Here is a 25,166-nt window from a genome sequence, read left to right on the forward strand (position 1 = left end):
TATTCTCTGGGTGTGTCACGGCCTGATAGATGACGGCTGAGATGACATTTCTGTTTATGCGTGTCATTACCAGCCTCTCCATGCGATTGGTCATTAGTCATTGAGGCAGGTACCTGATGGGGTTTTCAAAACAGGTGTTAAAAATATCCTTCAGTACCTGGTAGGCAAAGTACTCTGCCTGAAATCCCATCTGGGCCTGCTGCTTTATTGCTATATTATTGGTACTTTTATTATGATTGTACTTTAGTGCTTTAATTTAAATTGTTAAACACTTAGGTCAGCCCTTGCTGTTTTTTTTGGAGTGCTTTATATACTGTATAAAGTTTACCTGACGACTTCTTAACATCTCACCTCAGCTCTTTAGCTGCACAGCCAGCTCTAGGAAGGTTTCTGGTCATCCCAAATGCAAGGAGGCCACTGTGCTTTTAGGAAACTTAGATGCAGCAGACCTTTGATGTGACTTGGCCACATCAGTGCCTTACCAAAGTTCTGTCTGAGCTCTTTAGGCAGTTCCTTTGCCCTCACTGTGAGCAGTGAGTCTATATAGACGTGTGTGGCTTTCCTAATCAAATCCAATCAATATTCAAACACAGTTGGGCTCAAATAAAGGGAAATCTCAAGGATGATCAAAAGAAATAAAGAGTACCTAAGTTAAACATAAGCGTCACCGCAAAGGGTCTGAATAAGTACGAGTGTAATATTTTAGTTTTTCTTTTTTAATAAATCTGCAAAAATGCCAACAATTCTGTGTTTTCTTCTCGATATGTGGTACTGTGTGTACATTAACGAGGGTAAAAAACAAATAACTGAACTTTATGATTTAAGCAAATGGGTGCAAGGAGAACTTTAGGGGGTCTGAATACCCCCAGACCCACTGTATAGAAGAACATAGAACATAGAAACACCCCTGCACATTCAGTCTTTGTGATTATCACTGCACCACTGAATCCAAGAATGATATGACATCCCGGAGTATTTGTATTCCAAGTTCTGATCTTGAACCACCCAAAGGGTCAAACTGCATTTGAACCTGCTGCAATATGGCATCGTCCAAATTGTGCTGTGCATCTGGCAAAACAACTGTTGCCGGCCAGTCTAACAGCGATGCCAAGTCAGGGGCGCCAGCAGCAGGAGTGGCGGCGGCCATAGCAGGAGCGGCGGCTGCGGCGGCAGGAGCGGCGGCGGCAGCTGGAAAGAGGTCCTGCAAAGCTGTAGAACCTCTGCCCTGTTGTTGAAGACAGCCTCTGACATAAATTTGTAGTGGTGTCATGTGTCTCTCTGTTCTCAGACCATGGTGGTTCCACTGATTTTCAAAGTCAGATAAATCTCTGTTTATCCTTGGAAGGTACACATAGTGTAGAGCCCAGAGGTGTGATTCATTGTGAATGTTAATGATGCCCTCATTTTCCAGGCGGGTAAACAATGAGTAGTACACATTGGTCACTCCACGCCACACATCACTCCAGAGCCGCAAAATCCTTTGACTGCGGACACTCCGTCCCTGGAGAACACTGTCTCGCTGAGGACCTGAGGACAGTGCCACATCGGTATTTTCTCCTCCGACTGTCTTGACATGTGACGGAATTCCGTAGCGGACAATGGCTTCAGCAAAGCTGTCCAACACCGTGCTGCTGCGGTTGTTGTTTGAAGCACGAAGGAAGACCACAACACGACTGTAATCATCGATTCCTCCATGAATAATTATTCTCCACCTAAAAAGGAACATGTTTGTTTATTAATCGTGTTGCAACATGACACTAGTTTTCTTGCAATTTTCTTAAAATATATTTGTTCAGGAATAAAACCATGCTGCAACTACCAATACCTGATGAGTTTGTGATTTCCACCTATGTGCCACAAACTATTGGGACCAGCAACATGAAACACCTGTCTCTCAGGCCTAAGCGAAAGGGCTCGAAGGGCAGATGCTCCTGGATTAATTCGTAGCATGCTTTCACGAATCCGTCTGATTTGCACGTTAAGCCCTATGGATCTTAACGATGCTTTCACAGACTCAGGACCAATCAGATCATTGCCACCCACAAAGTCTCTGACAATGCCATCCAGGTCAGCGTCTTGCATGTCCGAGAACGTAGACACTCTGGACAAGTTAAATTCCCTGCACCAAAAACATATATGTTTGTTAGACATAACTATTATTATGATGATTGTGTGAACAGATGTACAATTTTGAGTAGTGCTTAAATCACAACACAAATATAGCAATGTAATGAAACCACTCACCTTAAACGGCAGTTTACTGAACGCACAGATACATTTAGAATATCTGCAATCTCACGTGCAGTGAAGCCTACGGAGTGCATGAATGACAGCTGTTCTGCGGTGATTGAATAACGAGCCCGACCTCCCCAAACCAACGGTGCTTGGTAATCATAGTTACCTGCAACAACAAAGACTGCAATTGAATAAATAGGCAAAACAGAAGCAAGTTATGTAAAGAATGACAGTCAGCAGGTTCAGGCCCAGGTAAGCACGAGTTAGTCAAGAGTGGCAGTTTTGTTGCCTAAACTGAACTTCATAAATCAAATAACAATTTTAGTAATGCATTTACAATCTAAAGCTTTATGTAATACCAGGTATTGTGTGTAAGGTATTGAAATAATTGGCCATCACATTTATTCTTTTCATCATACCAGCACTTTCAGTAAAAAAAACAAAACAAACAAACACATTATTACTCATTCCACCTGTTTTGTAACATATTATTAAGCACAAAATGCCATAATTAATGATGTCATTTTATAGAGGCACATACGTACATATTTAATCATTACACGGTGCAGGGCAATTGTGCGCTGTCTCAATGTACTTCTCTTGCAAGTGTAGATTCAGAACATCAACTTCTTCAGAAAATTGAAACAGACCAATACATTAAAATCAATACATGAACGACAAATAAAAAGAAGCAGACCCCCTTAGACTTTGCGGGCCTGTTTCAACCACTAGTTCAGCTCTCTCCCCATGTCCAAATAAGACTTGAACAAGGTTTAGTCATTTGCTTGAAATGCAAAGAAGCTACGTGATTACACAAAAGAAAAGATAAATGGACCAGTTATCTGTTAAGCTTCCCAGAAATCTTTGGACCTCCACCGCACTCCCACAACTCTTTTGGTCATTAACCACGGTCAGCCTGACATTAACTGCAGAGGTTTCCCTAAGAACAAACTGTTTCACAGTCACCAACTAACTCTGTATCCTCGGTTAAAACAAGCCCTTTAAACCCAGCACCTAAAGGCCACATCACTTCTATTTTTCATAAGAAATGATAAAATATACTATGCAAGAAAAAGAAAAACAGAATGACGACTTTGCTCAACTCTTACATTTATTCATAATTTCCTGTCTGTGCAGACACAGTCCAGTTTACTTACATGCTTTTCAAATTAAACTAATTTTTTTTTTAAATTGATTGCTGTCTAAGTTTAAATAAAAGTTTATATTTCATGAAGAAACAAAGAAAGCACTCACTGACAATATGCATTAACGTTGACTCTTCGCTGCTGTTAACGCTAGGTGGCAGTGTGGGACAACAAATGCTCCATAATTTACCACAGCACGTGTCCGCCATCTTGTCGGACGTTTTAGCTGTGACGCCTGAGCTCTGAGGTCCAATCCAGTTAGTTAGTTAGTTTTATTCCAAACCTCCGACAATTGTGGCACGTAGTCGCAGTAAATAATAACCAGGTCAATCGGGGTTCTCCCCGTTGTTCCCAGTTTTGGGGGTTTCAGTGGGTTAAACTAGTAGTAGAATAGTAGTTCATGGCAACCAAGCTGACTGAAGTCCAGCGACATTATTCATTGTATTCATTCTTTATTCACTCACCTTGCGGAGCGGCCTGAGATGCTCGTTCCACTCCTCGGACATAATCAGCTATGAGACACAGTATTTCGTCAGCAGCTTCTTCGCTGATCAGCGCCCCCCTCGCCCACTCAAGGCTCATTCGCAGGACCTCCATTCTTAAAAAGTAAAAAAAAAGCCCACGTTCACGTCAAACATTTAACGACACGACGAGTCTCCACCAGAACACAACCTCAGTCCACCGGCGTAATGGACGTTTGACATTAATTGTTTTCCTGTACTTCTAATAAATTCTGAACTCACCTTCTAAAAGTCGACTGATAAAGTTCGCTCGTACGTTCATCCTCCAGGAGTCGACGAGTGCAGTCGTTTACAATAAACTTGCAACGCACGAGAAAGATTAATGGAGACATCACGAGGCTTGACTCTGTCGCGGGTCCGTGAAATGGCGGGTCGACTCAAGGGCACCTGGCCGCGGACTGCGCGGGAAAGGGGGGAGGGGTCTCTGACAGGGGGGGGGGGTGGAAATCCCTTCATGGATTCTCACACTGGATCCTCACAATATCACCTCAACATAAGTACTTTGCTAATCCTGTACTTTTGTGTTAAAATAATAACTTGTTGGGGGAGCTGGTTGGATGGATGGATACATAGATACATAGATGGGCTGTATTTGTCCCACAAAAAAACAAACAAAAAACAAAAAGACACGAAGACGCAGAACAGATAAAAAAAACTAATCCTCCCACAAAGTGCACAACAAAGAAATAATATCAGCACCTGCGCTGGTGTGATGATTGCTAAGGACTCAGGTACTTTGAGGGGCCCACAAAAATCAGCTTTATTAATAATAACAATGTTATTAGTAATGTATATTATATAATGAATTATCTACAAAAGTATTGCAAATATGACTAAATTACGGCTTATTTCTGCCTCTCCGGTCAAATTACACCCGTCCTGCTATTTACTGCATGTTTCTGTCCGTCCACGTGGATCCGATCCTATTGACGCTCCTGAGTGACTACTGAGTCAACGGTTAAAGCGGCAACGTCCTCGCGGTCAACAAAGCATAAATGCGATCAGTGTTACCAAGCTGTGCTTTGTTAGCTTAGGAACAAGCTACCACATGTCAGCTAGTGTGTGTGTGTGTGTTTTAGCATGCTACCATTAGCATAGCTGCTGTGAGCTGGAGTAGCTTAGCATTAACTGGTAAGTGTTACCATTGTGATACCATTGGGTTGTGTTTCCCTTAGCATTAACTGCTGCTAACCACAACCCCAGAAATTAAGAATCGGTTATGCCAAGCCTTCACTGAAACCAAATTGAGTAGGCTTAATGCCTTTATAGTTAGCAACCCCTGCTAGCTAATTGTGTGTTAACGGGAGCCAAGCTCGGGTTTCTGCAAAACAAACCCAGACTAAAGCCTCCACAGCTAACACATAAAAAACATTCAAGTAAGCCACAGTTTGAAGTGTCACCTGTGCACCACTACTTTAACTGTAGTTGTAAATCACATTGCTCCTCAGAACCAAAATGGGCAATGTGAATCTTTGGAGATCCTGTGCTGAACGTTCCCCCAAACAGGGAAACTTAAGCTTTCAAGGAGTTGTTGCAAAGATCTTAGAAGTGTCAGTAACAGAATTTGAAGACCACAATAGTTATACTATTGATGACTGTGAAGCTGAATTGCAAAGGTATTTATCTTACATGGCCAAGCCCTCAATGGAAACTCACCTGGCCCAAGAGGTAGTGGGTGAGTTGGCTCTACTGTGCCACCGCAAGGCGCAGCTGAAGGCTGCAGAGTATTAAAAGAAACTCTTCCTTGTGTGCAGTGGCTACAAAGCTGAGCAGGAGACAATTTCCCACCTTGAGCAGAGCCTCTGGGTAATGAAACGAGAGCTGGAGCAGCTCTGGGAAGACAAGGAGAGATTGCAGCAGGACCATGACGCCCTACAATCTAGTCTCCCAGTGGCCCGTCAGGAAGTTGAGAAAGCCAGGAGGAAGAGCCAGAGTGATCAGGTAGACATGACAGCCAGTCCAAGGAGACCAGAGCTGACCAGGTCAGGTTTAGGTGGTGAGAGTAGGCTAGCTCCCAGGAAGGCTGAGCACCCCCTGCCTCTTGACAACCAAACACATGCAAAGCTGCAGATGCACCAAGCAGGCACAGTGGCTCTTGCCCAGAGGCTAGAGACCCCCCAGCCACCTTGTTACGAGCACCAGCTCAGTCCAGCTACTTGTGTAACCAGTGAGATAGTCAACGGCAAAGGTTTTCAGACCACTACAGTGGCTGAGTACAAGGACTATAGCGTTCCAGTGCACAGCACTGCAAACTTGATTTACTCCCCCTCATGCACTGAGGACAGAAATGCCCCCACTCTGGGAAGGGAAAACCAACCTGAGAGCCAATGTGACAGTGGCAGGTTAAGCCCCCTGTTGGAGGAGAAAGCACCTCATCCCAAACGCAGGAAGCAGCGTCGGGTTCACCCACGTTACGGTGACCAGTGGGACGACACAAGCTCAAGTGACTCTGATAATGCTTATCCTTCCCAAAACTCAGGTTTGCGCCTACGCCAGCTTGAATCCCTAGCCAAGGACATTGAGTGCTGCGACCCCAATAACTATGATTCCACCTTAGACTACTTACGGGAAGTCGATCGTTGCTTATTGGACCTCCCTCATGCAACAGCTCGTGAGAAACTGAAGCTAATCTGGAAGACCACACCCAGGAGTGTCCATGTCTTCATGGCAACACTCAAGCCTGCCATTCGGGATCAATACTCTTTACTCTGTCGAGCTTTAAGAGAAGAATATGCCACATATTCTGACCCGGCAGCAGCTATCTTTGAAGTGTTCAATGTCTTACACAAAAGAAATGAACCTCCAAAAGAATATTACAGGCGTCTCAGAAAGGCCTACTTCTAAGGATGGAATACACCAGATCTAGAAGAAGACAGTACATTCCAGTCCTTATTCCTGCATAATCTCCATCCAATTTGATGTCGCCAGGCACTGTAGAACAGGCAGGCGCACAATGCAGGGAGTTGTGAGATATGCCCAGCTGGTATGTAAAACGCATGTACACCCCATTAGGAGACCTGGAGGGGACGCCCGAGTTTTTAGCATCCAGACCCATCAAAAGTCTTCTATTAACAATAGAAGGCCATGAAATGCCTCGTGCTAAGAGAAGCAGACGAGGGCAAAGGAAGACTCACAACCGCAGGTCACGTCGCCAGCAGGTTGACACAGTCAACCGGGAAGATGAGCCTCTTCAACACTGTAATTCAAGGCCAAAACAACCTCGTTCCCACCCACAAGGGGGAAGAGGTCGGTTCAGACAGAACTTGAACCACAGGTACAGTACAGGGACAACAGTCCAGTTCACCTGTCACGGGAAGACTCAGAGGTGGACATTGTTAGTCTGGTACGGAAATGCGTGGAGGAGGCCTTAAAAGACAATAATCGGCCTACCAGTTTGGATGCTCCTTCAGACCTCTCAACAGAACTCAGACACTGACTCCCCACTAGTGGATTAGATCAGGCATCTTTCCCTATTCCTAGTCCACTAGTTACGAAAGACATAGGTGGCCTAGACCAGGCACCAAGCCTGCGTCAAACACATCCACATACCAAAGGGGGGGAGCAGTCCTAGCTCCCAAAGGCAAGGGTAGACTAGTCTATGCCACAACGTGAAATGTATAAAGAGAACTAGCCCGCATCCATTGTAAGTCCCAAAATCTTACCAGCAACCTGGTAAAAATAGCTGGATCTCTGGATGAGCCTAAACAATGTGTAACCCACACATAGTTCATTTCTTCTTCTAAATGATTTTGCAGCCTCCTGAGACCCTCCAGGACAATCAGAGAAGATAATTCAGGTACAGGTAGCTAGGTAGGCTAATGAAATCTGATCTACAAGTTAGCTCCTCGGTCAGAGTCAGTAGCAACTTATTGAGTTTCTGTTAAAGCCTTATCAAGGAAAGCCTTGTGTTCTCTACCACCACGGTTATGCATCCCTTTCAGGTACCACAACCCTTGCAGTACCAACTCAAATTGTTGTTAGATTAACCTAGAAGCAGGCCCATGTCTTTATAGATCTCATGCAACGAGAGAATGTACACACTGTAGTCCACACCAGACACAGACATGTACACTTCATAAAGACACCAACCTGGCAATGCCTTGCCAGCTAACAACTCTTTCATGAGTTGACCAGGAAACTCTAACCACACCTCTCCTCACTCATCTATCCCTCTCTTTTCTTGTGTTTTCTTTCACCTGAGAAATACATTGGAAATTATATGGTTTAGGATTGTAGACAGACATGCTATTGCCTCTGCTCAGACATGCCTCTAAAATGCTTAGACTTGCCTCCAACTCTAGCAAACAAGGACTGCTTAGAATACATGGACTGTCAATGAACACTGATAATGCCCACAGGGGTGACAAGTACATTGAGGACCTTAAGAAACTTGTCAGAGCACATGGACCCTTTCAATGTCTTGTTCCAAAGCGACGGCTGACATGCCAACATTCAGAACAAAAAAGGGGGATGTTGGGGGACCTCATCTGTATAATCTGTTATTAACAGAATTATTATTAAGGTTCCACATGCTCAGACAAAGGAGGCACTGCGGCCTGCATGTAAAGTCTTCATCCTGATAGTAGTGAGTGAGAACAAAGAGATTTCAAATCTGAGCGCCAAAGCCAGGCGCCAGGCTGGGGAACCATACCTGGCTTCCCCGCTAAGACACCAGGACTCCCCGCTGATATAAGCAACAAACGGAGGAGGAACTTAGACGTCAGCCATCCTGATTGGACCAAGCAATAGGACGGGCGTGACCAAAAACACGGTTATAAAAGCTCTCGTGACCAAAGACTCGCCTCTTGTTCTCTTCGACCCTTGTCCCGCCCCCTTTGCTCAAATTTGCTCTCCTCGTCCTCTCCAACCAACGTGGACATCGTCAGAGAGAACAGATCACCCATCTACTTCCAGCCACCTGGCAGGAAACCGCCATCTTAATCATCTCGCCCGGTGCTGCCTCAGCTGATCACGACGCGATCACTGCGACGCACACCTGGACCGGACCGGACCTCAACAACGCATGCACGCACGCACGCACGCACGCCCGCAACGCCGGATCTTCTCACCAAGATTGAGCAGTAAGGCAGAGGCATTCCTTTAAGTCTGAGCAGAGTAGAACTCTTAGGGGATCAGTAATTGTTTTATTGTTGTATTGTTTTCTTTTCCAGAAAACCCGATATAATCAGTGTATTTTCGCGATCACGTGACTGTAACGCTGTTATAGATCTGCGTGAATCTAAGAGTTGCACATTGAAGTGCTGTAATCTGTGATCTGTAATCACGTGACTATATCGCCAAATACAGAAGGTGAAAAGGAAAGTATAAAAAGGAAAAGCAAAGCCACTGTAGACAGCTCCCAAGACCATTTGGGGGCTGTGAAAAAGGGGAGGAGACCGGGCAGTCAACAGTTCCCTCCAGAATCCGACGTTAGTGAGGATGAAGTCTCTCTGTGCACAGACACTGAAATGTCTGACTGCAGATCGCAATCACAGAGGCCCAGGGCCTACAGTGTTGACAGAGTCAAGCCGTTTCTGTCACAGACTAAGAACATGAAGGGGGTAAAAATTGAAGATTATTTCCCAGATAAAGAAATCTTTGTAAAACCAGTTTGTGGGCAGCTGAGAAGCAGGGGTAAAGGTGGATATACTGACCAAGAGGTTTTTAGATTAAAGAAACTGGTGCACAAAGTGAGTCAGGAACTTCAAAATGATGATGATGGTAGTCTTTTGTAACCGCACACTTTTAGCCATGCTGCTAATGGGTTTTATTTTTGTTGTTTTTGATTTCTCCTCTCTCATGATTAATTTTAAAATTAGCACCTTGAGCCTGAATGGGGCTAGGGATTTTAAGAAAAGAATGGCTGCTTTTGAGCTAATGAAATTAAATCACATTGATGTTATGTTTATACAGGAGACGCACAGTGACAGCAGCAGTGAAGTGGACTGGCACAGCGAATGGGACGGGCAGGTGACACTGAACCATGGCAGCAGCAGTAGTGGAGGGGTGGGCATTCTGTTCTCCAGATCCTGTCTTCCAACCTCCCTTACTGTTTTTAAAGTCATTCCAGGCAGACTATTGGCAGTGCAGGCAGTGTTTGAGCACCGTACATTGATTAATGTATATGCTCCTACTGTTGGGACAGAGAGAATTTTGTTCTTCAGTGAAGTGAACACTGTTTTAAATCTTTTTAATTCTGATGACCTCCTGTTTTTAGGCGGTGATTTTAACTGTATGGAAAATGACTTGCTGGATCGTAACCACATTGAACCTCACTCTGCATCGAAGAGTGTTTTAAAGCGGGTTAGAAAAACTCATGAGCTGGCAGACGTTTGGAGGAGTCTCCATAATACTGAAAGACAATACACTCTCTGGCGAGATTGGACAGGTTTTATTGTTTTAAACACCAGCTAAACGTTTTTTAGATCCTGCTCTATCTCACCTGTTGGTTTTACTGATCATGCCATGGTTCTGCGTCACGTTTATATTAGCAAGATCAAGTATAGAAGCCCTTACTGGCATTTTAATACTTCCTTACTGCTTGACGAAGGTTTTAAGGATGGTTTTAGGTTCTTATGGGAGAATTTTAAGACCAGACAATCGGATTTTATAAATTTGAGACAGTGGTGGGACTGTGGGAAGGTGGAAATTAAGCAATTTTGTTTGCAGTACACTCTCAATGTCACTAGGGACATTACCAGATCCATTAGAGATCTAGAGACCGACATCGTGAAACTGCAACAGCAAACAGAGTTCACAGGAAACAGAGGAAACATTGAGGTCCTCAAATCCAAACAGACAAGTCTTGCCAGCCTACTGGGCACCAGAGTACAAGGGGCACTAATACGGTCCAGGTTCCAGAACATCACGGAGATGGATGCCTCCTCCAGGTTCTTTTTTGGTCTGGAGAAGAAGAATGACCAGAGCAGATACATACACAGCTTGCGGTCCTCTACTGGAGAGGAGCTGAGGGAACCTGCTGACATCAGACAGAGGGCGGTGGCTTTTTACAAGGATCTGTAAAAATGCCAGTACAAAGAGAATGACCAATGTTTTTTAGAATTTCTGCAGTGATCTTCCTCAGGCCTCTGAAGATGAAAAGGTTAGATGAGTAGGTTAATCACGAACAACGTGATTTTAATTCGGGATATTTTGGAACTCTAGTTCATTGGGCATTGACTTAGGTCTGATTTCAATAGACCAAGAAAAAGCTTTTGACCGGGTTGAGCACCAATACCTCTGGAAAACTCTGGAGAGTTTTGGCCTCAACCCTGGTCTTGTAATTATGATCAAGGTTCTGTACCAAGACATTGAGAGTGTGCTGAAAGTTAATGGTGGGCTGAGTGCTCCTTTTAGTGTGGGAAGGGGCATCAAACAAGGATGCTCCCTCTCAGGGATGCTGTACGCTCCGTCAATAGAGCTTCTTTTATGTAAGATCCGCTCGATCATCTAAGGCTTGGTTTTACCTAACTGCACTGCAAATCCCACTTTATCAGCCTATGCAGATGATATTGTTGTCGTTGTGAGGACAGGAGAAGAAATTGAGACACTTGGCGAAATTATGACACTTTTTTGTGAATTATCATCGGCCAAAGTAAACTGGGCAAAGAGTGAGGCTTTGGCTGTTGGAAGATGGAACAGAGGTCTTCCCAGCCTCCCCAGGGGTCTCACTTGGAAAAAAGGTGGCCTCCGATATCTGGGTGTGTTTCTGGGTGATGATGAGCATACCAAAAGAAACTGGGAAGGTGTGGTGGAAAAGGTTGAAGGGAGGCTGCAGAAGTGGAGGTTTTTGCTCCCACAAATGTCATGCAGAGGGAGAACCATTATTATTAATAACCTTGTGGCCAGTGGACTGTGGCATTGCTTGGCCTGCATGGAGCCCCCTGCAGGCTTTCTGAACAGACTTCAGGCCATACTGATAAAGTTCTTCTGGGACCAACTTCACTGGGTGCCACAATCTATCCTCTTTCTCCCCAAAAATCAAGGAGGACAAGGCGTAGTCCAACTGCAAAGCAGAGTCTCTGCCTTCAGGCTACAGTTTGCTCAGCGGCTACTGATTAGACCAGATGACGTGGTCTGGAAACCTGTGGCCTCTGCCATTTTAAAGACACTTGATGGGCTAAAGCTTGACACTGCAATGTTTTTACTGAACTCCAATGTTCTTAATGTGTCAGTTTTACCTGTGTTTTATCAAAGTGTTCTTAGATCCTGGAAGCTTTTTAAGTGGCAGAGACTGGAGCCCTCAGTCTCGCTATACTGGCTTCTGGCAGAACCTTTAATACACGGTTCCAGATTGGACGTCCAAGATGGTTCGACTCCAGTCCTGACTCACGCACTAATACCAGCGGGAGTGACCACTCTGAAACATCTGGTGGACTTAACGGGCCCTGATCTGACAGACACCCAGGCTGTGACTTCTACGCTGGGCCTGAATTCAGTTCGGATGGCCACAAGGATTCTACATAAGTTTTCAAGGAAACTTACCACTGAGGAGCGAATGATGCTACGAGAGTACTGCAGTGGCTTAGAAACCGCAGATGAACGGGATCCTTTTCCTGAATTGGGTTTTAACTTATATACTATATGTGTTGTGTCAAAGAGCTAAACAAGGTGCATTTTAACAATAGAAGTTTTCCCCTCCACGGTGTGGAGGGGAAAACTGGCTGTTGACGATGGAGTGCAGCCAGTTTTGAAGGTTTTTTACAAACTCCCTCTTAACAAAAGAACTGGTGACCTTCAGTGGAGCATACTGCAAGGGGCGATTGCTGTCAATTCTTTTGTGGCAAAACTCAATCCAACAGTGTCATGGGCATGTCTCCACTGCGGAAAGGTAGAGACCGTTTTCCACTGTTTTATGGAGTGTAACAGACTGCACCGTCTTTTTAGGTTATTATCTGTTGTTTTTAATTGTTTTAAGGTAGACTGGAACATGGCTTTTTTCATCTTTGGCGCCGGCTACAGTAAGAATGATGCCAAAAAGTGGCAGCTGCTAAACTTCTTGTCAGGGCAGGCGAAGATGACGATTTATAAAAGCAGAAATGAGATCAGACAGGAGCCCACCTCAGTCTTCCTGGCTTTGGTCAGGGCCAGAGTTTGGGTAGATTTTAATTTTTACAAGGCCATGAACAATATGCCTGGTTTTATTGATGAGTGGTGCCACGGAAACATTATTTGCACTGTTATATATGATAAATTGGTCTTTAGCTCTTTTTTTGAATATTGTCAGTTTTTACTAGTTTTTAATGATCTTTTATTTATTTATTCATTCCTGCACTGTGGTTCTAATATTGTGAACTGTTAGTTGCTGAAATTTAATTTTATTATTATGTTATTTTATGTTATTTAAACTGGACGATTAAAGTTTTATGAAATCTCTCTCTCACACACACACATACTGTGTGTGAGACTGTATTGGCTACTCCAAATTGGTTATTGGTCCCTGGTAACAGGGTGGTGCCCCGTAAATTAAGTAATTATTAATTCAATTAATAATTATTAAATCAATAATAGTCAAGCGTTTCACTTACCAAACTATAGTCCTTTGTCATATCCATGTCCTTTGTGCTCCTCGCACATCCCCAACATAATTGGTGCAAACCTGTGTGCGGTTAATCAAACTCAGCCCTTTCTGAGACTAGGTGGTGTTGCTTATTCACTTGGCACTACCACAACCCTCACTCTGCCCCAACAGAGGACAATTACAAATACCTTGGAATACCACAGGTGAATGGCAACCTTGAACAGGCAACAAGGAAAGCGGCAACAGCCGAATACCTCCAACAAGTAAGGCAAGTCCCAAGAAGCCAGCTCAATGGCAAGAACAAATCCCAGGCAATAAACAGCTACGCCCTGCCAGTGATCAGATACCCTGCGGGAATAATAAGGTGGCCAAAGAAAGAGATACAGACCACAGATGTTAAGACATGAAAGCTCCTCACTATGCATGGAGGGTTCCACCCCAAATCCAGCACCCTGAGACTTTACGCTAGCCGCAAGGAAGGAGGCCGAGGACTAGTGAGCGTGAGAGCCAGCATACATGGAACGCCATAACCAAGTGGCTGGCATAGTATACAGGAACATCTGCGTGGAGTATGGACTGGAGACCCCAAGGTCAAAGTGGGAAACACCTCCCAAGGTGGTAAAGAACGAGCGAGCCAAGATCCTGTGGGACTTCCAGATACAGACTGACAGAATGGTAATGGCGAACCAACCAGACATTGTGGTGGTGGACAAAGAACAGAGGAAAGCCGTAGTGTTGGATGTGGCAATACCAAGCGATGGCAACATCAGGAAAAAGGAACATGAGAAACTAGAGAAATACCAAGGGCTCAGAGAAGAACTGGAGAAGGCTTGGAAGGTGAAGGCCACAGTGGTGCCTGTGGTGATCGGAGCACTGGGGGGAGTGACCCCCAAACTGGAGGAGTGGCTACAAAAGATCCCTGGAAAAACATCTGACATCTCAGTCCAGAAAAGCGCAGTCCTCGGAACAGCAAGGATACTGCGCAGAACCCTTAGGCTTCCTGGTGTCATGTTTCAGTTCTAGTTCCTGCTTTATTTTGAAGGACTTCGTGTCTTATCCATATCACACCTGTTTCCCATGCTATCTCCAGTTCATCATGCACACCTGACAATAATCAGTAATCACCAGTATTTAGTCACCACCTCATTCAGCAGTCAGACGCCAGATTGTTGCGTGCATACACCACATTCCAGCGTTCCCGTATAGCTCACCTTGTCTCTTGATCCTGTTTGAACCTGACTGCCGATTTCTGCCTGCGCCTTGCCTGTATCTACGCCTGGAATATATTGGTAATGTAGTAACCCAGAGTCAACGCTCGTGCACGGCGTACTGTATATATAAAGACATTGTAATTGTCAGTTGACATTGTAATCGGCAGAAGGCAGAGGCTCCTCAGAAAGGTGGGGGGCACCAATGCCTCCCCTCACCCCATCTGACGAGCTAGCTCTGTCCCTGAATAAAGGGCGACCAGTGGTCGAGGGCATTCCCGGGACACTTCATCCCACACTACCTCTCATGACATGAGTAATTTAGTGAAATGTAAGTTTTACCACAGTAGTACTAGTTCATATTATATTAATTATTTTTTCCTGTCTTTCAAAATAAATACTCTCTCTCAATAGGATTTTTTAATCTGCTTAACAGTAGTATGTAGGCTTGTTTTATTTAACTACATATGCTGCATAGTACTCTGCTACCCCTAAGATGAATGTGAAATAAAGTCATAGTCTTGCAGTCTTGCAGTCACTAACGGACGGATTGTGTTATTGGATCCTCCAGAAAGCACAGCAAAGCAAAATTTGTTGCCATGTACTGAACCTTTAAGTTATTTTTTTTTTTTAATCGCCAGATAAAAGTATACTTGCATATATCCACTATAAAATGAAGATGAAGAGACCACTGCTGCTGTAACAGAATTGGTCAGGGCTCCTAGATCTGATACATATTATAACTTAACACATGATCCCTTTTAACATGACAGTAACAAATTGTCATTTTACAAAACATTCCTGGGGATTTAAATGCAGATGAGGGTCACAAAATCTAAGCAGTATAAGAATGTGTCTGCAGTTATATTTGGATCACATAATGTTTAATATGATTTTATAACAAATATTCCCTTTTTAATGCCTTCTAATTTCCCGGCAAAGGAGCTGCATTAGGTCTATTTTCGACATTTCAACAAATTAAAAAGAATGACTTGGAGATGGACCTTATACAGCTCAAAATAGAGAAGAGACTGGCCATCAAAAAGGCTAAACTCGAAATCGAAATCCTGGAGCATCACCTTAAGGTTATTACTTTATCTGAACATTAATGTTACAATTTGAAGTGTGGGTGCGTGAAGCAATGTAAATAGTCCATTTTATGTTTTGGGACATGAAGAAATGAAGACCACTCTTGGTGCAGAAACATTTTAATAAAAAGGATTCTGACAAATCATCTGTCTTAAGAGTCCTTCATTTCGGTGGTCTACGTGGTTAACTGGATCAAGACAAGAAGGGTGGCTCGCTCCTCTTATCGTGACAATGTTGTGAAGGACCACACACGCCACTATAATGTCACATGCCCTCTCTGGACTGATCCTGAGGCCACATAGACACTGGAACCTCGCCTTCATGACGCCTATGGTGTTCTCCACCTTGGCTCGTGTTCTGCTGTAGACCTGGATGAACCGTGTCTGTGGTCCAGGTTCAGGGTAGGGTGTCATTAAATAGGGCAGACAAGGGAACCCTCTGACTCCCTGAAAACTCTGGAATCATGTACCGACCCTGGCAATTTTACTTCCACATTTGTGATGAGATGGGTTGCATCACATATTACCTAGTTATGAGTAACGAGTGTAATGGTCTTTACACCAAAAGATTCTGGACAGGAAATAATACAGTAGTTACCTGCACTGTACTGTGAAATTACTTCCTAATAACATAGTCTCCCTCATTAAATGAAGGAGCTTTAATAGGAATGTGGGTGCTATCGATGCCCCCAATCATGTTTGGAAATGGAAAGTGGAATTCATCTTTGACACGCAGAGGTTTGTGGCCAGGGAACTGTACAAAAGTGTGCAGGAACAGTTTCAGTGCCAGACACGAACGGCTCTACACACCAGTGTCTTTCCCACATGCTCTGCATCGCCCAAATTATATAAAAAATGTCCTGATGCAAAAAAAGCAGCACAGAATGCTTTCGGTGGTAAGTGCAGACCCGCGGTTTATGTTCAAAATAAAAGGTTTCAAAAGGTATATTGAATAAATTACCGATTTTTAGAGAAACAATAACGCCCCTTAAAATAATCATCAGGATATGAAAAAACAATGATACAGGGCCGTATGAGCCTCTCACGATTGAAGAATCCCCATATAAGCTGCGCCTCCACGTCCACAGGCTCGTCATCTAATGGGCACGCCCTGCTCAGCAACCTCCGAAATGATCTTACTGTACCCCGAAACATAACCTGTTCCGGAGCAGATTTTGTTCAGAGACATTGCTATGGGTATGTATGTAATACCCTGAAAGTTACCTCTGTTTTTGGAACCGAAAGCTGAGGTTAATCACTAATATACCCTCAAACTTACCTGGGTATGTCACATACCCCGCTTTCTGGAACACACCCCAGCACAGGCAATTATGGTTGTTGCCATGACTAGTTCATCGGTTTCCTAGAAGTAAATGAACGTATCATGTCATGATAAAGTTAGGGTGTTGTTTGTTGTACATTTGTAAGTGAAATAAATGTGGATCTTTCATTCTTGAATCTTGTTTGAATTGCTCAGAGACAGGTTTGAGATTAAACAAAACACCCAACTCAAACAATTCCAAACGAAAACACAACAGACAGGTTATCTTAAATTTAGTGATGGACAAATGATACAGAGGCTTCGGAACTTGTGTCACTCTCAGAGCGGAGTGATTCGAAGCGCTGTGTCGGAGCTTGTATCGAAACACATGTATCATGTGACCGATGACATTCGGAGCTTAAAATGTCATCGCTGTTTTGCTTTTGCTTTTTTTTTAAATTCCTTTCAAATGTTTTCGAAGCTTTTCTTGGCTCCGAGTCTTTCAGTGTGTGTGATTGGCTTATGGCGTTTCAATGCATTCTGAGCCAATGACAGCTTGACAGGTATCACAGATTTGAGTGGTTTGGTGCCATACCAGCTATACAAGATGCATCATTCTGCTTCAAATGGGGTTGTGAGGATAGAGAGTGTCAGACCGATTTCCTGTTTCATGTTGAAAGCACTTCCGTTTCAGTTCCTATCATGTTAGTTCTCGCTCTCAGTTCTTGTTAACACACACCTGTTTGCCATCAGTCATTTACTCACCTGCATTTAAGCACCAGTAGTCACCCGAACCAGTTGCCAGATTGTTGTGTGTACTCAGCACTATCCAGTGTTACCTTGTCTTGTCTACATCCTGATATTGATCCTGTATCCTGGCCGTCATTCCTGAGCTTTGCCTGATCCTCGTCTGTACTGTAGCCTGTCTGTCTGGTAACGATCGTTTGTTTTTGACCTGAGTCCGCCTGCACCCTGTCTGTACCGTCGCTGTGAGCCTTACCGTGTATGACCCTGCCTGAACTGACCTTGCCTGAACAAGAATAACTATTTTATTCTATTCAAATCCTGTCTGAAGCTGTGCATGTGGGTGATATGAGAGATTTGGGAGTACTTTGGTAAGTTGGCAAGTACCACCAATAAACGGCGTTCTAAAGTTTGGGATAGTTATGATCTCACCAACAAATAAAATACAATCTAGATTATGGCATACAGTACATTTTATGTTTCCATAATTGAATGTTATTTTAAATTTTGTAATAGGTCTCAAAATTACAACTTATTGTAGGTGTGGCATTTGCTCTGCACAAAATCTATGCTGTGACACTTGCGTGCCAAGCATGATGACAATCATACCCAGAAAACCAGTCACCCTGCCAACGCTGGAAATCCTGAAAGCAAGTGTGTATTTATTGTAGATGTGTATAATGTTAGAAACCTTTCCTCCACAGTGTCCAGAAAACAGAAGCTGGATGAGGCCTGGGTAGACGTGATAATTAAAGATAGTCAGTCCGAAAAGGAGCAGTGTGTTAGAAATGCAGCCGGGGCCCCACCCTGGAGCCAGGCCCGGGGTTGGGGCTCACATGGGAGCGGCTGGTGGCCGCGCCTATTCCCATGGGGCTCGGTCGGGAACAGCTCGAAGGAGCAATGCGAGACCGTCCTCAGGTGGACCTACCATCCGCAGGAGGAACCGTAGGGGGCAGGTGCATAGTGGATTGGGCAGCAGTTAAAGGCGGGAGCCTAGGCGACCCAATCCCTGGATAACCAATCTGGCTATTGGGATATGTCACGTCACTGGGGGGGGGGGGGAGCCTGAGCTTGTGCAGGAGGTCAAGCGGTACTGGCTAGAAATAGTCGGGCTCATCTTCACACAGCCTGGGCTCTGGAACCCAACTCCTTGAAAAAGGGGCTGGACCCTCTGCTACTCTGGAGTTGGCGGTGGGCTGGTGGGCTCATAGCTCCCCAGCTTAGCCACCATTGGTTGGAGTTTTCCCTGGTAGACGAGAGGGTTGCTTCCCTGCGCCTTCGGGTGGGGTATTGGTCACTCACTGTTGTTTGTGCTTAAGGGCCAAACGGTAGTGTGGATTACCCAGCATTCTTGGAGTCTCTGGAGGGAGTGTTTGAAAGTGCTCCAACTGGGGACCCCATCAGATGTCAATGCACACGGGGGTAACGACAGTGATACCTGGAGAGGCGTGATTGGGAGGATTGGCCTCCCTGATCTGAACCCGAATGGTGTTATGTTATTGGACTTATGTGGCACAGTTTGGCCATACCATACACCAGGTTCGAACTTAAGGGTGTCCATCAGTGCACATGGCACCAAGACACCCTAGGCCGGAGGTTGATGATAGACTTTGTAGTCGTTTCACCTGACCTTCGGCCATATGTTTTGGACACTCGGGTGAACGTCTGTCTGAACCTTCTGTCAGACAGACCTTTAGGAGGTTGGAGACAGAGTCCGAGTGGACCGTGTTCCCCATGGTCAGGACCTTCAGCGTGCACTGGTGCGGTTTGCAGCTGAGTGTGAAGTGGCTGGGACGAGAATCAGTTCCTCAAAATCTGAGGCCATGGTTCCTGACAGGTAAAAGGTGGTTTGGTCTCTTCAGGTTGGAGGAGAGTTCCTGCCCCAAGTGGAGGAGTTCAAGTATCGAGTGAGGGAAGGAAGGAGCGCAAGATTGACAGACGTATCAGTGCGGCGGCTACAGTATTAAGGTCAGTGTATCAGTCCATCGTGGTGAAGAGGGAGCTGAGCCGAAAGGCAAAGCTCTCAATTCACCAGTCAATCTACGTTCCTACCCTCACCTGTGGTAATGACTGAAAGGGCAATATCACGGATACAAGTGGCCAAAATGAGCTTCCTCTGTAAGGGAACGTCTTGGGGTCCCACCGGACGAGCTTAAGGAAGTGTCTAGGGAGAGGGATGTCTTGAACTCTCTGCTCAGACTGCTGCTTACGTTACGACTACACGAACAACGTGAAGCAGCCAGTGCAGCTCTGGCTTCCATACAGGCAGAAATAACCGTCCTTGTATCATTGGACAAGCGAATGCTTGGAACATCGCAGGTAGAGTCTGTTATCTTTTTCCTTAACATAAGTATGATCAAATCTAACAATGTTTTTCAGTCAGCAGAAATATCAGAACCCAATCCTGAGTCGTACCTCTCCAGAGGAGAAGATCCGCTCGCTTACTGGAAGACACGCGCAACATCGTATCCACTGCTTTTCAGTTTGGCCAAGCGATATCTCCACATGCCACCAACATCTATGCTGTGCGAGCGGGTCTTCTCCAATACTGGAGAGGTGGCAAGCCAAAGGAGGAGCGGATTAAAACCCCGTACTTTGGAAACCATTCTTTTTCTTTGAGGTCACGAAATGACAGATGCTCGTCAATGTAGTATAAACAAAGTTGCAGAAGCGCTAGTGCAGTAATCATAACATTTCACTATCACACATATTGACATATCAAAGCTACCCAACCCAATATAGCTTTACCTACAAAGAAACACAATTACACATCTTTGAAAAATAATTTTTATTGATATGGAGTATGGGTGTCGATGTCTCGACCTGTCACGTGACGCGTCGAGCAGCTGAGTGGGCATTTTGAGCGGGCGGGGAATGCCAATATGTCATGGCTTTATAAAAGGGTCCAAATCACTGCTTACCTGTGGGTTTTTGAGAGGAGATTGCTAGAGTCATTATCATTTTACCAATTAAATAGAGAGAGTTCTAGTAGAGATTTAGATTTATTTAGTTTAGTTAAACACTGAACACTCAATACATACAAACATACACAGGCGCATACACCATATTTATTTATACAGATAGTTATAGAATAGGAGCAGCAATACATCATCCATGCTGCGTCATCTGCGAGCCAAACACCCAGAAACCACACCTAATACAGCAGCAACTGATGCATCTGCTGCTGCAGGTAGAGCTGGAGCCCAACGAGGTATGCAGTTTATTTATAATTAAAAAAGGTACACAATTGAAAGAACTAAAAAAAGGCACTGTTTTAATTTTAAGGCCGACAAGCGGAGTTGGATGAGGCACTGGTGAATATGATTGTGCTGGATGCAAAGCCTTTGAAAGTGATGGAGGACAAAGGCTTCAGGGCCTTTGTTCAGAAGCTTGACCCCACGTATGTCCTGCCTTCGACAGACTCAGAGGCAGTCAGTGTGACTGCTGACATGTGGACATCCATTATTATGAAGGCAGATCTGCCATGTTTACAAGAGGGAAAAGAATTGTAACATTTTTTAAAAGCAGTGTCAAGGCAAAAGAAAAACTCAGGTTCAAAATCACCTCCAAACTCCACCACATAAACTCCAAGAAGTTGATACGCGGTGGAATTCTACATACCCCATGTTAAAACGACTACACGAACAACGTGAAGCAGTCAGTGCAGCTCTGGCATCCATACCGACAGACACCCCCCTTGTATCACTGGACGATGACGCTATAAGTGAATGCTTAGAAGCACCGTTCTATTTGGCTACAACGGATTTGTCAGTGGAGTGAATTGTATCAGGATCCAAAGTTATACCTATTATTAGAATGGTGCAACACAAGCTGGCATCGAAGGCTGCAGGATTAAAAAAAAATGAAACCCCAGGTCTTCTGTGCCAGACCCTACAGCAGATTTTGGCTACAAGGTGCAACGTAGAAATGATCCGAGTCCTAGTTTGTCCACCCTCTGGACCCATGTTTCAAAACATTGGCATTTGGAAGTCAAAGCCATGCTCAGGAGGCTGTGGCTAAACTGACGGCAGAATGTGCAACCACAATACGGGGGGGAAGTGCAGAGCCATCAACATCGCAGGTAATTTTTCATCTATTAGAGTACGTTATCTTTTTCTTTACATACATGTATGATCAAATCTAAATGATGTTTTTCAGTCAGCAGCAATGTCAGAGCCCGATCCTGAGGCAGGAGCTGTGGACGACATACTTAACTTTGTTTTAGGAGCAACTCCACAAATGCAACTGTGGAAGTTCAGCGGTATCTGTCTGAGTCGTACCTCTCCACAGGAGAAGACCCGCTCGCTTACTGGAAGACACGCGCAACGACGTGTCCACTACTTTTCAGTTTGGCCAAAAAATAATCGCCACATGCCAGAAACATCTGCGCCGTGTGAGCGGGTCTTCTCCAAAGATGGAGAGGTGGCAAACTGAAGGAGGAGCAGATTAAAACCATGCACTTTGGAAACCATTCTTTTTCTTAATCTTTGATGTCACAAATGACAGACACTCGTCAATGTAATAAAAACAAAGTTGCAGAAGCACTCACGCAGTAAATCGTAACATTTCACTATCACACATTTGACGTAAGACTACTATACAGTTATCTACCAAGAAACACAATTACACCTCTTTGACAAATAATTTTTATTTGACAATAAAACAGGGACTGTCAGACGTTAAGCCACCACTTATCTGTGAGGATTTGAGGCCAGTTTGCTTTGTTGCAGTTCTCGCAAACAACCAGCAGATGTCTGTATTTCTAACTGTATCAAATGTTTCGAGTAGCATGTTGATTTTAACCCAGTTGTGTCAAAGTTGCTTGGTGATTCACGAGGCTTTAGATTTCACCATCTCTAAGTATGAGGTAATCGGTAGGTAATCTTAAACAAAACACAAACAAAATAAGACAATTCAGAAAGAAAAAAACTCAAGCAACAACTGGTAGATAATCTTGGACTGAAAGCAAGACAGCACTTGTTTTAAACACAATTGCAACAATAAAATAAAATAAATTAAACTAAAATAACCCAGAACACCACCAAGCAACCACCCAAATGCCACTTCCACACAAAATGGCCCCCAAACTGCCCAAGACCCAGCTCTTGGGCTCCTTTTTGTAGCCTCATGGCAGGTCTCAATTGTAGGCTCAATCCGTGGAGGTGGGTCCAGTGGAGACTGCCACAGCTATAAGGAAGAAGGCTCAGTTGCATCCTCCAATCCCGGACAAGGTCTGGCACCTGAGAATTTGCATAGCTCCACCTCAGGAAGGCAGAGAGAGAAACAGAAAGAAAGAAAGAAAGAGAGAGAGAGAGAGAGAGAGAGAGAGAGAGAGAGAGAGAGAGAGAAACAGAAAGAAAGAAAGAAAGAGAGAGAGAGAGAGAGAGAGAGAAAGAAAGAAAGAAAGAAAGAAAGAAAGAAAGAAAGAAAGAAAGAAAGAAAGAAAGAAAGAAAGAAAGAAAGAAAGAAAGAAAGAAAGAAAGAAAGACTGAGCAAGAGAGAAATGCCAAAAGAGCCAGGGCACCTCACAAGGTGTGTACAAGTCTAGTGCTTATACAGCTTGTTTCAATTCAATTCAATGCTTACACCATTTGCTCAGTAAGAAAACACTGGTATTCAAAATTCTTAGTTACTTACTTAGTACTTAGGGTTACATTTATATGTAGAATCATGCATATTGTGTTCTTGCACTTTATTCATTTTTACATTAACAATATTTTATCCACCATTGTGGATGTCGACTGTACTGTACTCTGTGGTGAGGGTAACAGTAGATGGAGACGCATTTGATGTTCAGTTTGAATGGTTGGTTTACTTATTGACCATTTATATTTGTTTCCTGTCTACATACTCATCTTAAATTTCACATGTTCACCAAAGCCCTTTTAAGTGATTCCCTTTTGTTTTGTTATAAAAACTACATTTTATTAGCAAAAATGTGCAGCAACATTTAACATTGTTGGTCTATGTCCAGAGGTCATATCCAACCACTCCCAGACTGCACTGTGCTTTGACGAATCTCTCGAGCTTGAGAGATTGGAGCTACCTGAGATGAGGCGTGTGTTTTCACATAGCATAACTCCTCTGGTTTACACACAAACATTCGGGCGTTAAGGATTGCCAATAACTGTATGCATGGCCTCCATATCACTCCTTCTGAAGGACAGAGATCCCACCTTGTGTGGTAGCTATCGTCCAATTTCCTTACTAAATGTAGATTGTACGATTGACAATCTGACAAAAATGTCTTCTCTTCGTCTTCAGGATGTTATCCCATTCATACTTCCTCTGGACCAAACAGGTTGGGGTGACAGTCCTTGTTTAACACTAGGAGACTGCTCAACATTTAAACCTCTCCCATCTTCTGCTCCAGAGGTCTTGGTTTGACTGGATGTAGAGAAAGCATTTGACATGGTGGAGTGGGAAGTTTGGCTTTGACGCTAAATTAATTTCTTGGTTTTGATTCTTGTATGCTTCTTGGTCTTCATCAGTGTATACTAATGGGGTTTATTCTTCTCTCTTCCTGCTTCACCAGGTAACTAACCAGGCCTGTCCATTTTGCTGCAGGCTGCATTTAAAGGGATCACTCACTTTGGTCATCATCAGTTTGGCAGCAAGTCAGAATACAAATTAAATCTAATTTAAAAAAAAATCAAATGTAAAACTGACTAAGTAAGTTGGCATACCCTTTCCTTAACTTTAATTAGCTGTGCAAATATTATTAAAATTCTTGTTTTGCCAAGACTATTATATCTTTTCCAACATATCACAATCTGTATTAATAAATTCTTCTTCTTCTTGCATTGGAACATCAGCTTCCCAAATCTAAGGGGGGCTTAGCATTTCCAATTCTAGTTTTGGGCATGTAACATCAGTAAATTACTGTTGTGGCTTTAGAGGCAGAGCTTCTATTCCACTCTGGCTACACATAGCGAAATCTTCCTCTCTCTTTTTGCTCTCTATTATCTGTTCTCAGCTTGCTCTCGAGTTGTTTAAAATCTCGAGTAGCCCAGTGGTTCTCAACACTATTAAGAACTGGCTCCAATTTAGGAAGCAACTTGGTTTACATAAAGATCAGCACCTAAGACAATGTTAAATAATCTGTTCCCCCATGTTTGTCCTAATATTAGATGTTAAATACTGTGTATCTGTGCAGCACGGTGGTGGGTAGCACTGACCCCTCATAGCGAGAAGGAGAAGGTCCTGGGTTCCATTCCCGGAGTGGGCCGGGTTCCTTTTTGTGTGGAGTTTGCATGTTCCCCCTGTGTTCACCAGCTTCCTTCCACGGTCCAAAAACATGTATTAGGTTGATTGGTCACTCTGAAATGGCCATAGGTGTGAGTGTGTGTGTGAATGGTTGTGTTTCTGTGTGTTGCCCTGCAATGGACTGGTGACCTGTCCAGGGTGCACCCCGCCTCTAGCCCCAGCAAAGACAACTGAAATA

General features: G+C 44.0%; 1 protein-coding gene across 3 annotated transcripts; it reads right to left on the reverse strand.

The window, feature by feature from the left end:
• Nucleotides 1-698: 698 nt before the first annotated feature.
• On the reverse strand, nt 699-4,314 carry LOC114864103 (uncharacterized). 3 transcript variants are annotated; one of them, XM_055512377.1, is made up of 5 exons: nt 4,124-4,314; nt 3,845-3,978; nt 2,245-2,311; nt 1,826-2,119; nt 699-1,712 (listed from the first exon to the last, which is right to left on the reverse strand). In XM_055512377.1, exons 1-5 carry the CDS (start codon nt 4,231-4,233, stop codon nt 932-934), a joined length of 1,386 nt encoding a protein of 461 aa, XP_055368352.1. In that variant the 5' UTR covers nt 4,234-4,314; the 3' UTR covers nt 699-931. The 3 variants fall into 3 exon arrangements, with proteins under 3 accessions (XP_055368352.1, XP_029020589.1, XP_029020590.1); XM_029164756.3 differs by having other exon boundaries at nt 2,245-2,416; nt 4,124-4,313; XM_029164757.3 differs by having other exon boundaries at nt 2,245-2,401; nt 4,124-4,311.
• Nucleotides 4,315-25,166: the final 20,852 nt, after the last annotated feature.

The sequence above is a fragment of the Betta splendens genome, chromosome 10, assembly GCF_900634795.4.
Source record: "Betta splendens chromosome 10, fBetSpl5.4, whole genome shotgun sequence".
Taxonomy (NCBI): Eukaryota; Metazoa; Chordata; class Actinopteri; order Anabantiformes; family Osphronemidae; genus Betta; species Betta splendens.

What these genes read in the sequence shown, in the direction of transcription:
- LOC114864103 (XM_029164756.3), bottom strand. Translation starts at nt 4,233, where the DNA reads ATGTCTCCATTAATCTTTCTCGTGCGTTGCAAGTTTATTGTAAACGAC. An exon ending in ATCTCAGGCCGCTCCGCAAG is followed by an intron (nt 2,417 to 3,844) that starts GTGAGTGAATAA and finishes ATTCAATTGCAG; the next exon opens with TCTTTGTTGTTGCAGGTAAC. An exon ending in GGAAATCACAAACTCATCAG is followed by an intron (nt 1,713 to 1,825) that starts GTATTGGTAGTT and finishes GTTCCTTTTTAG; the next exon opens with GTGGAGAATAATTATTCATG.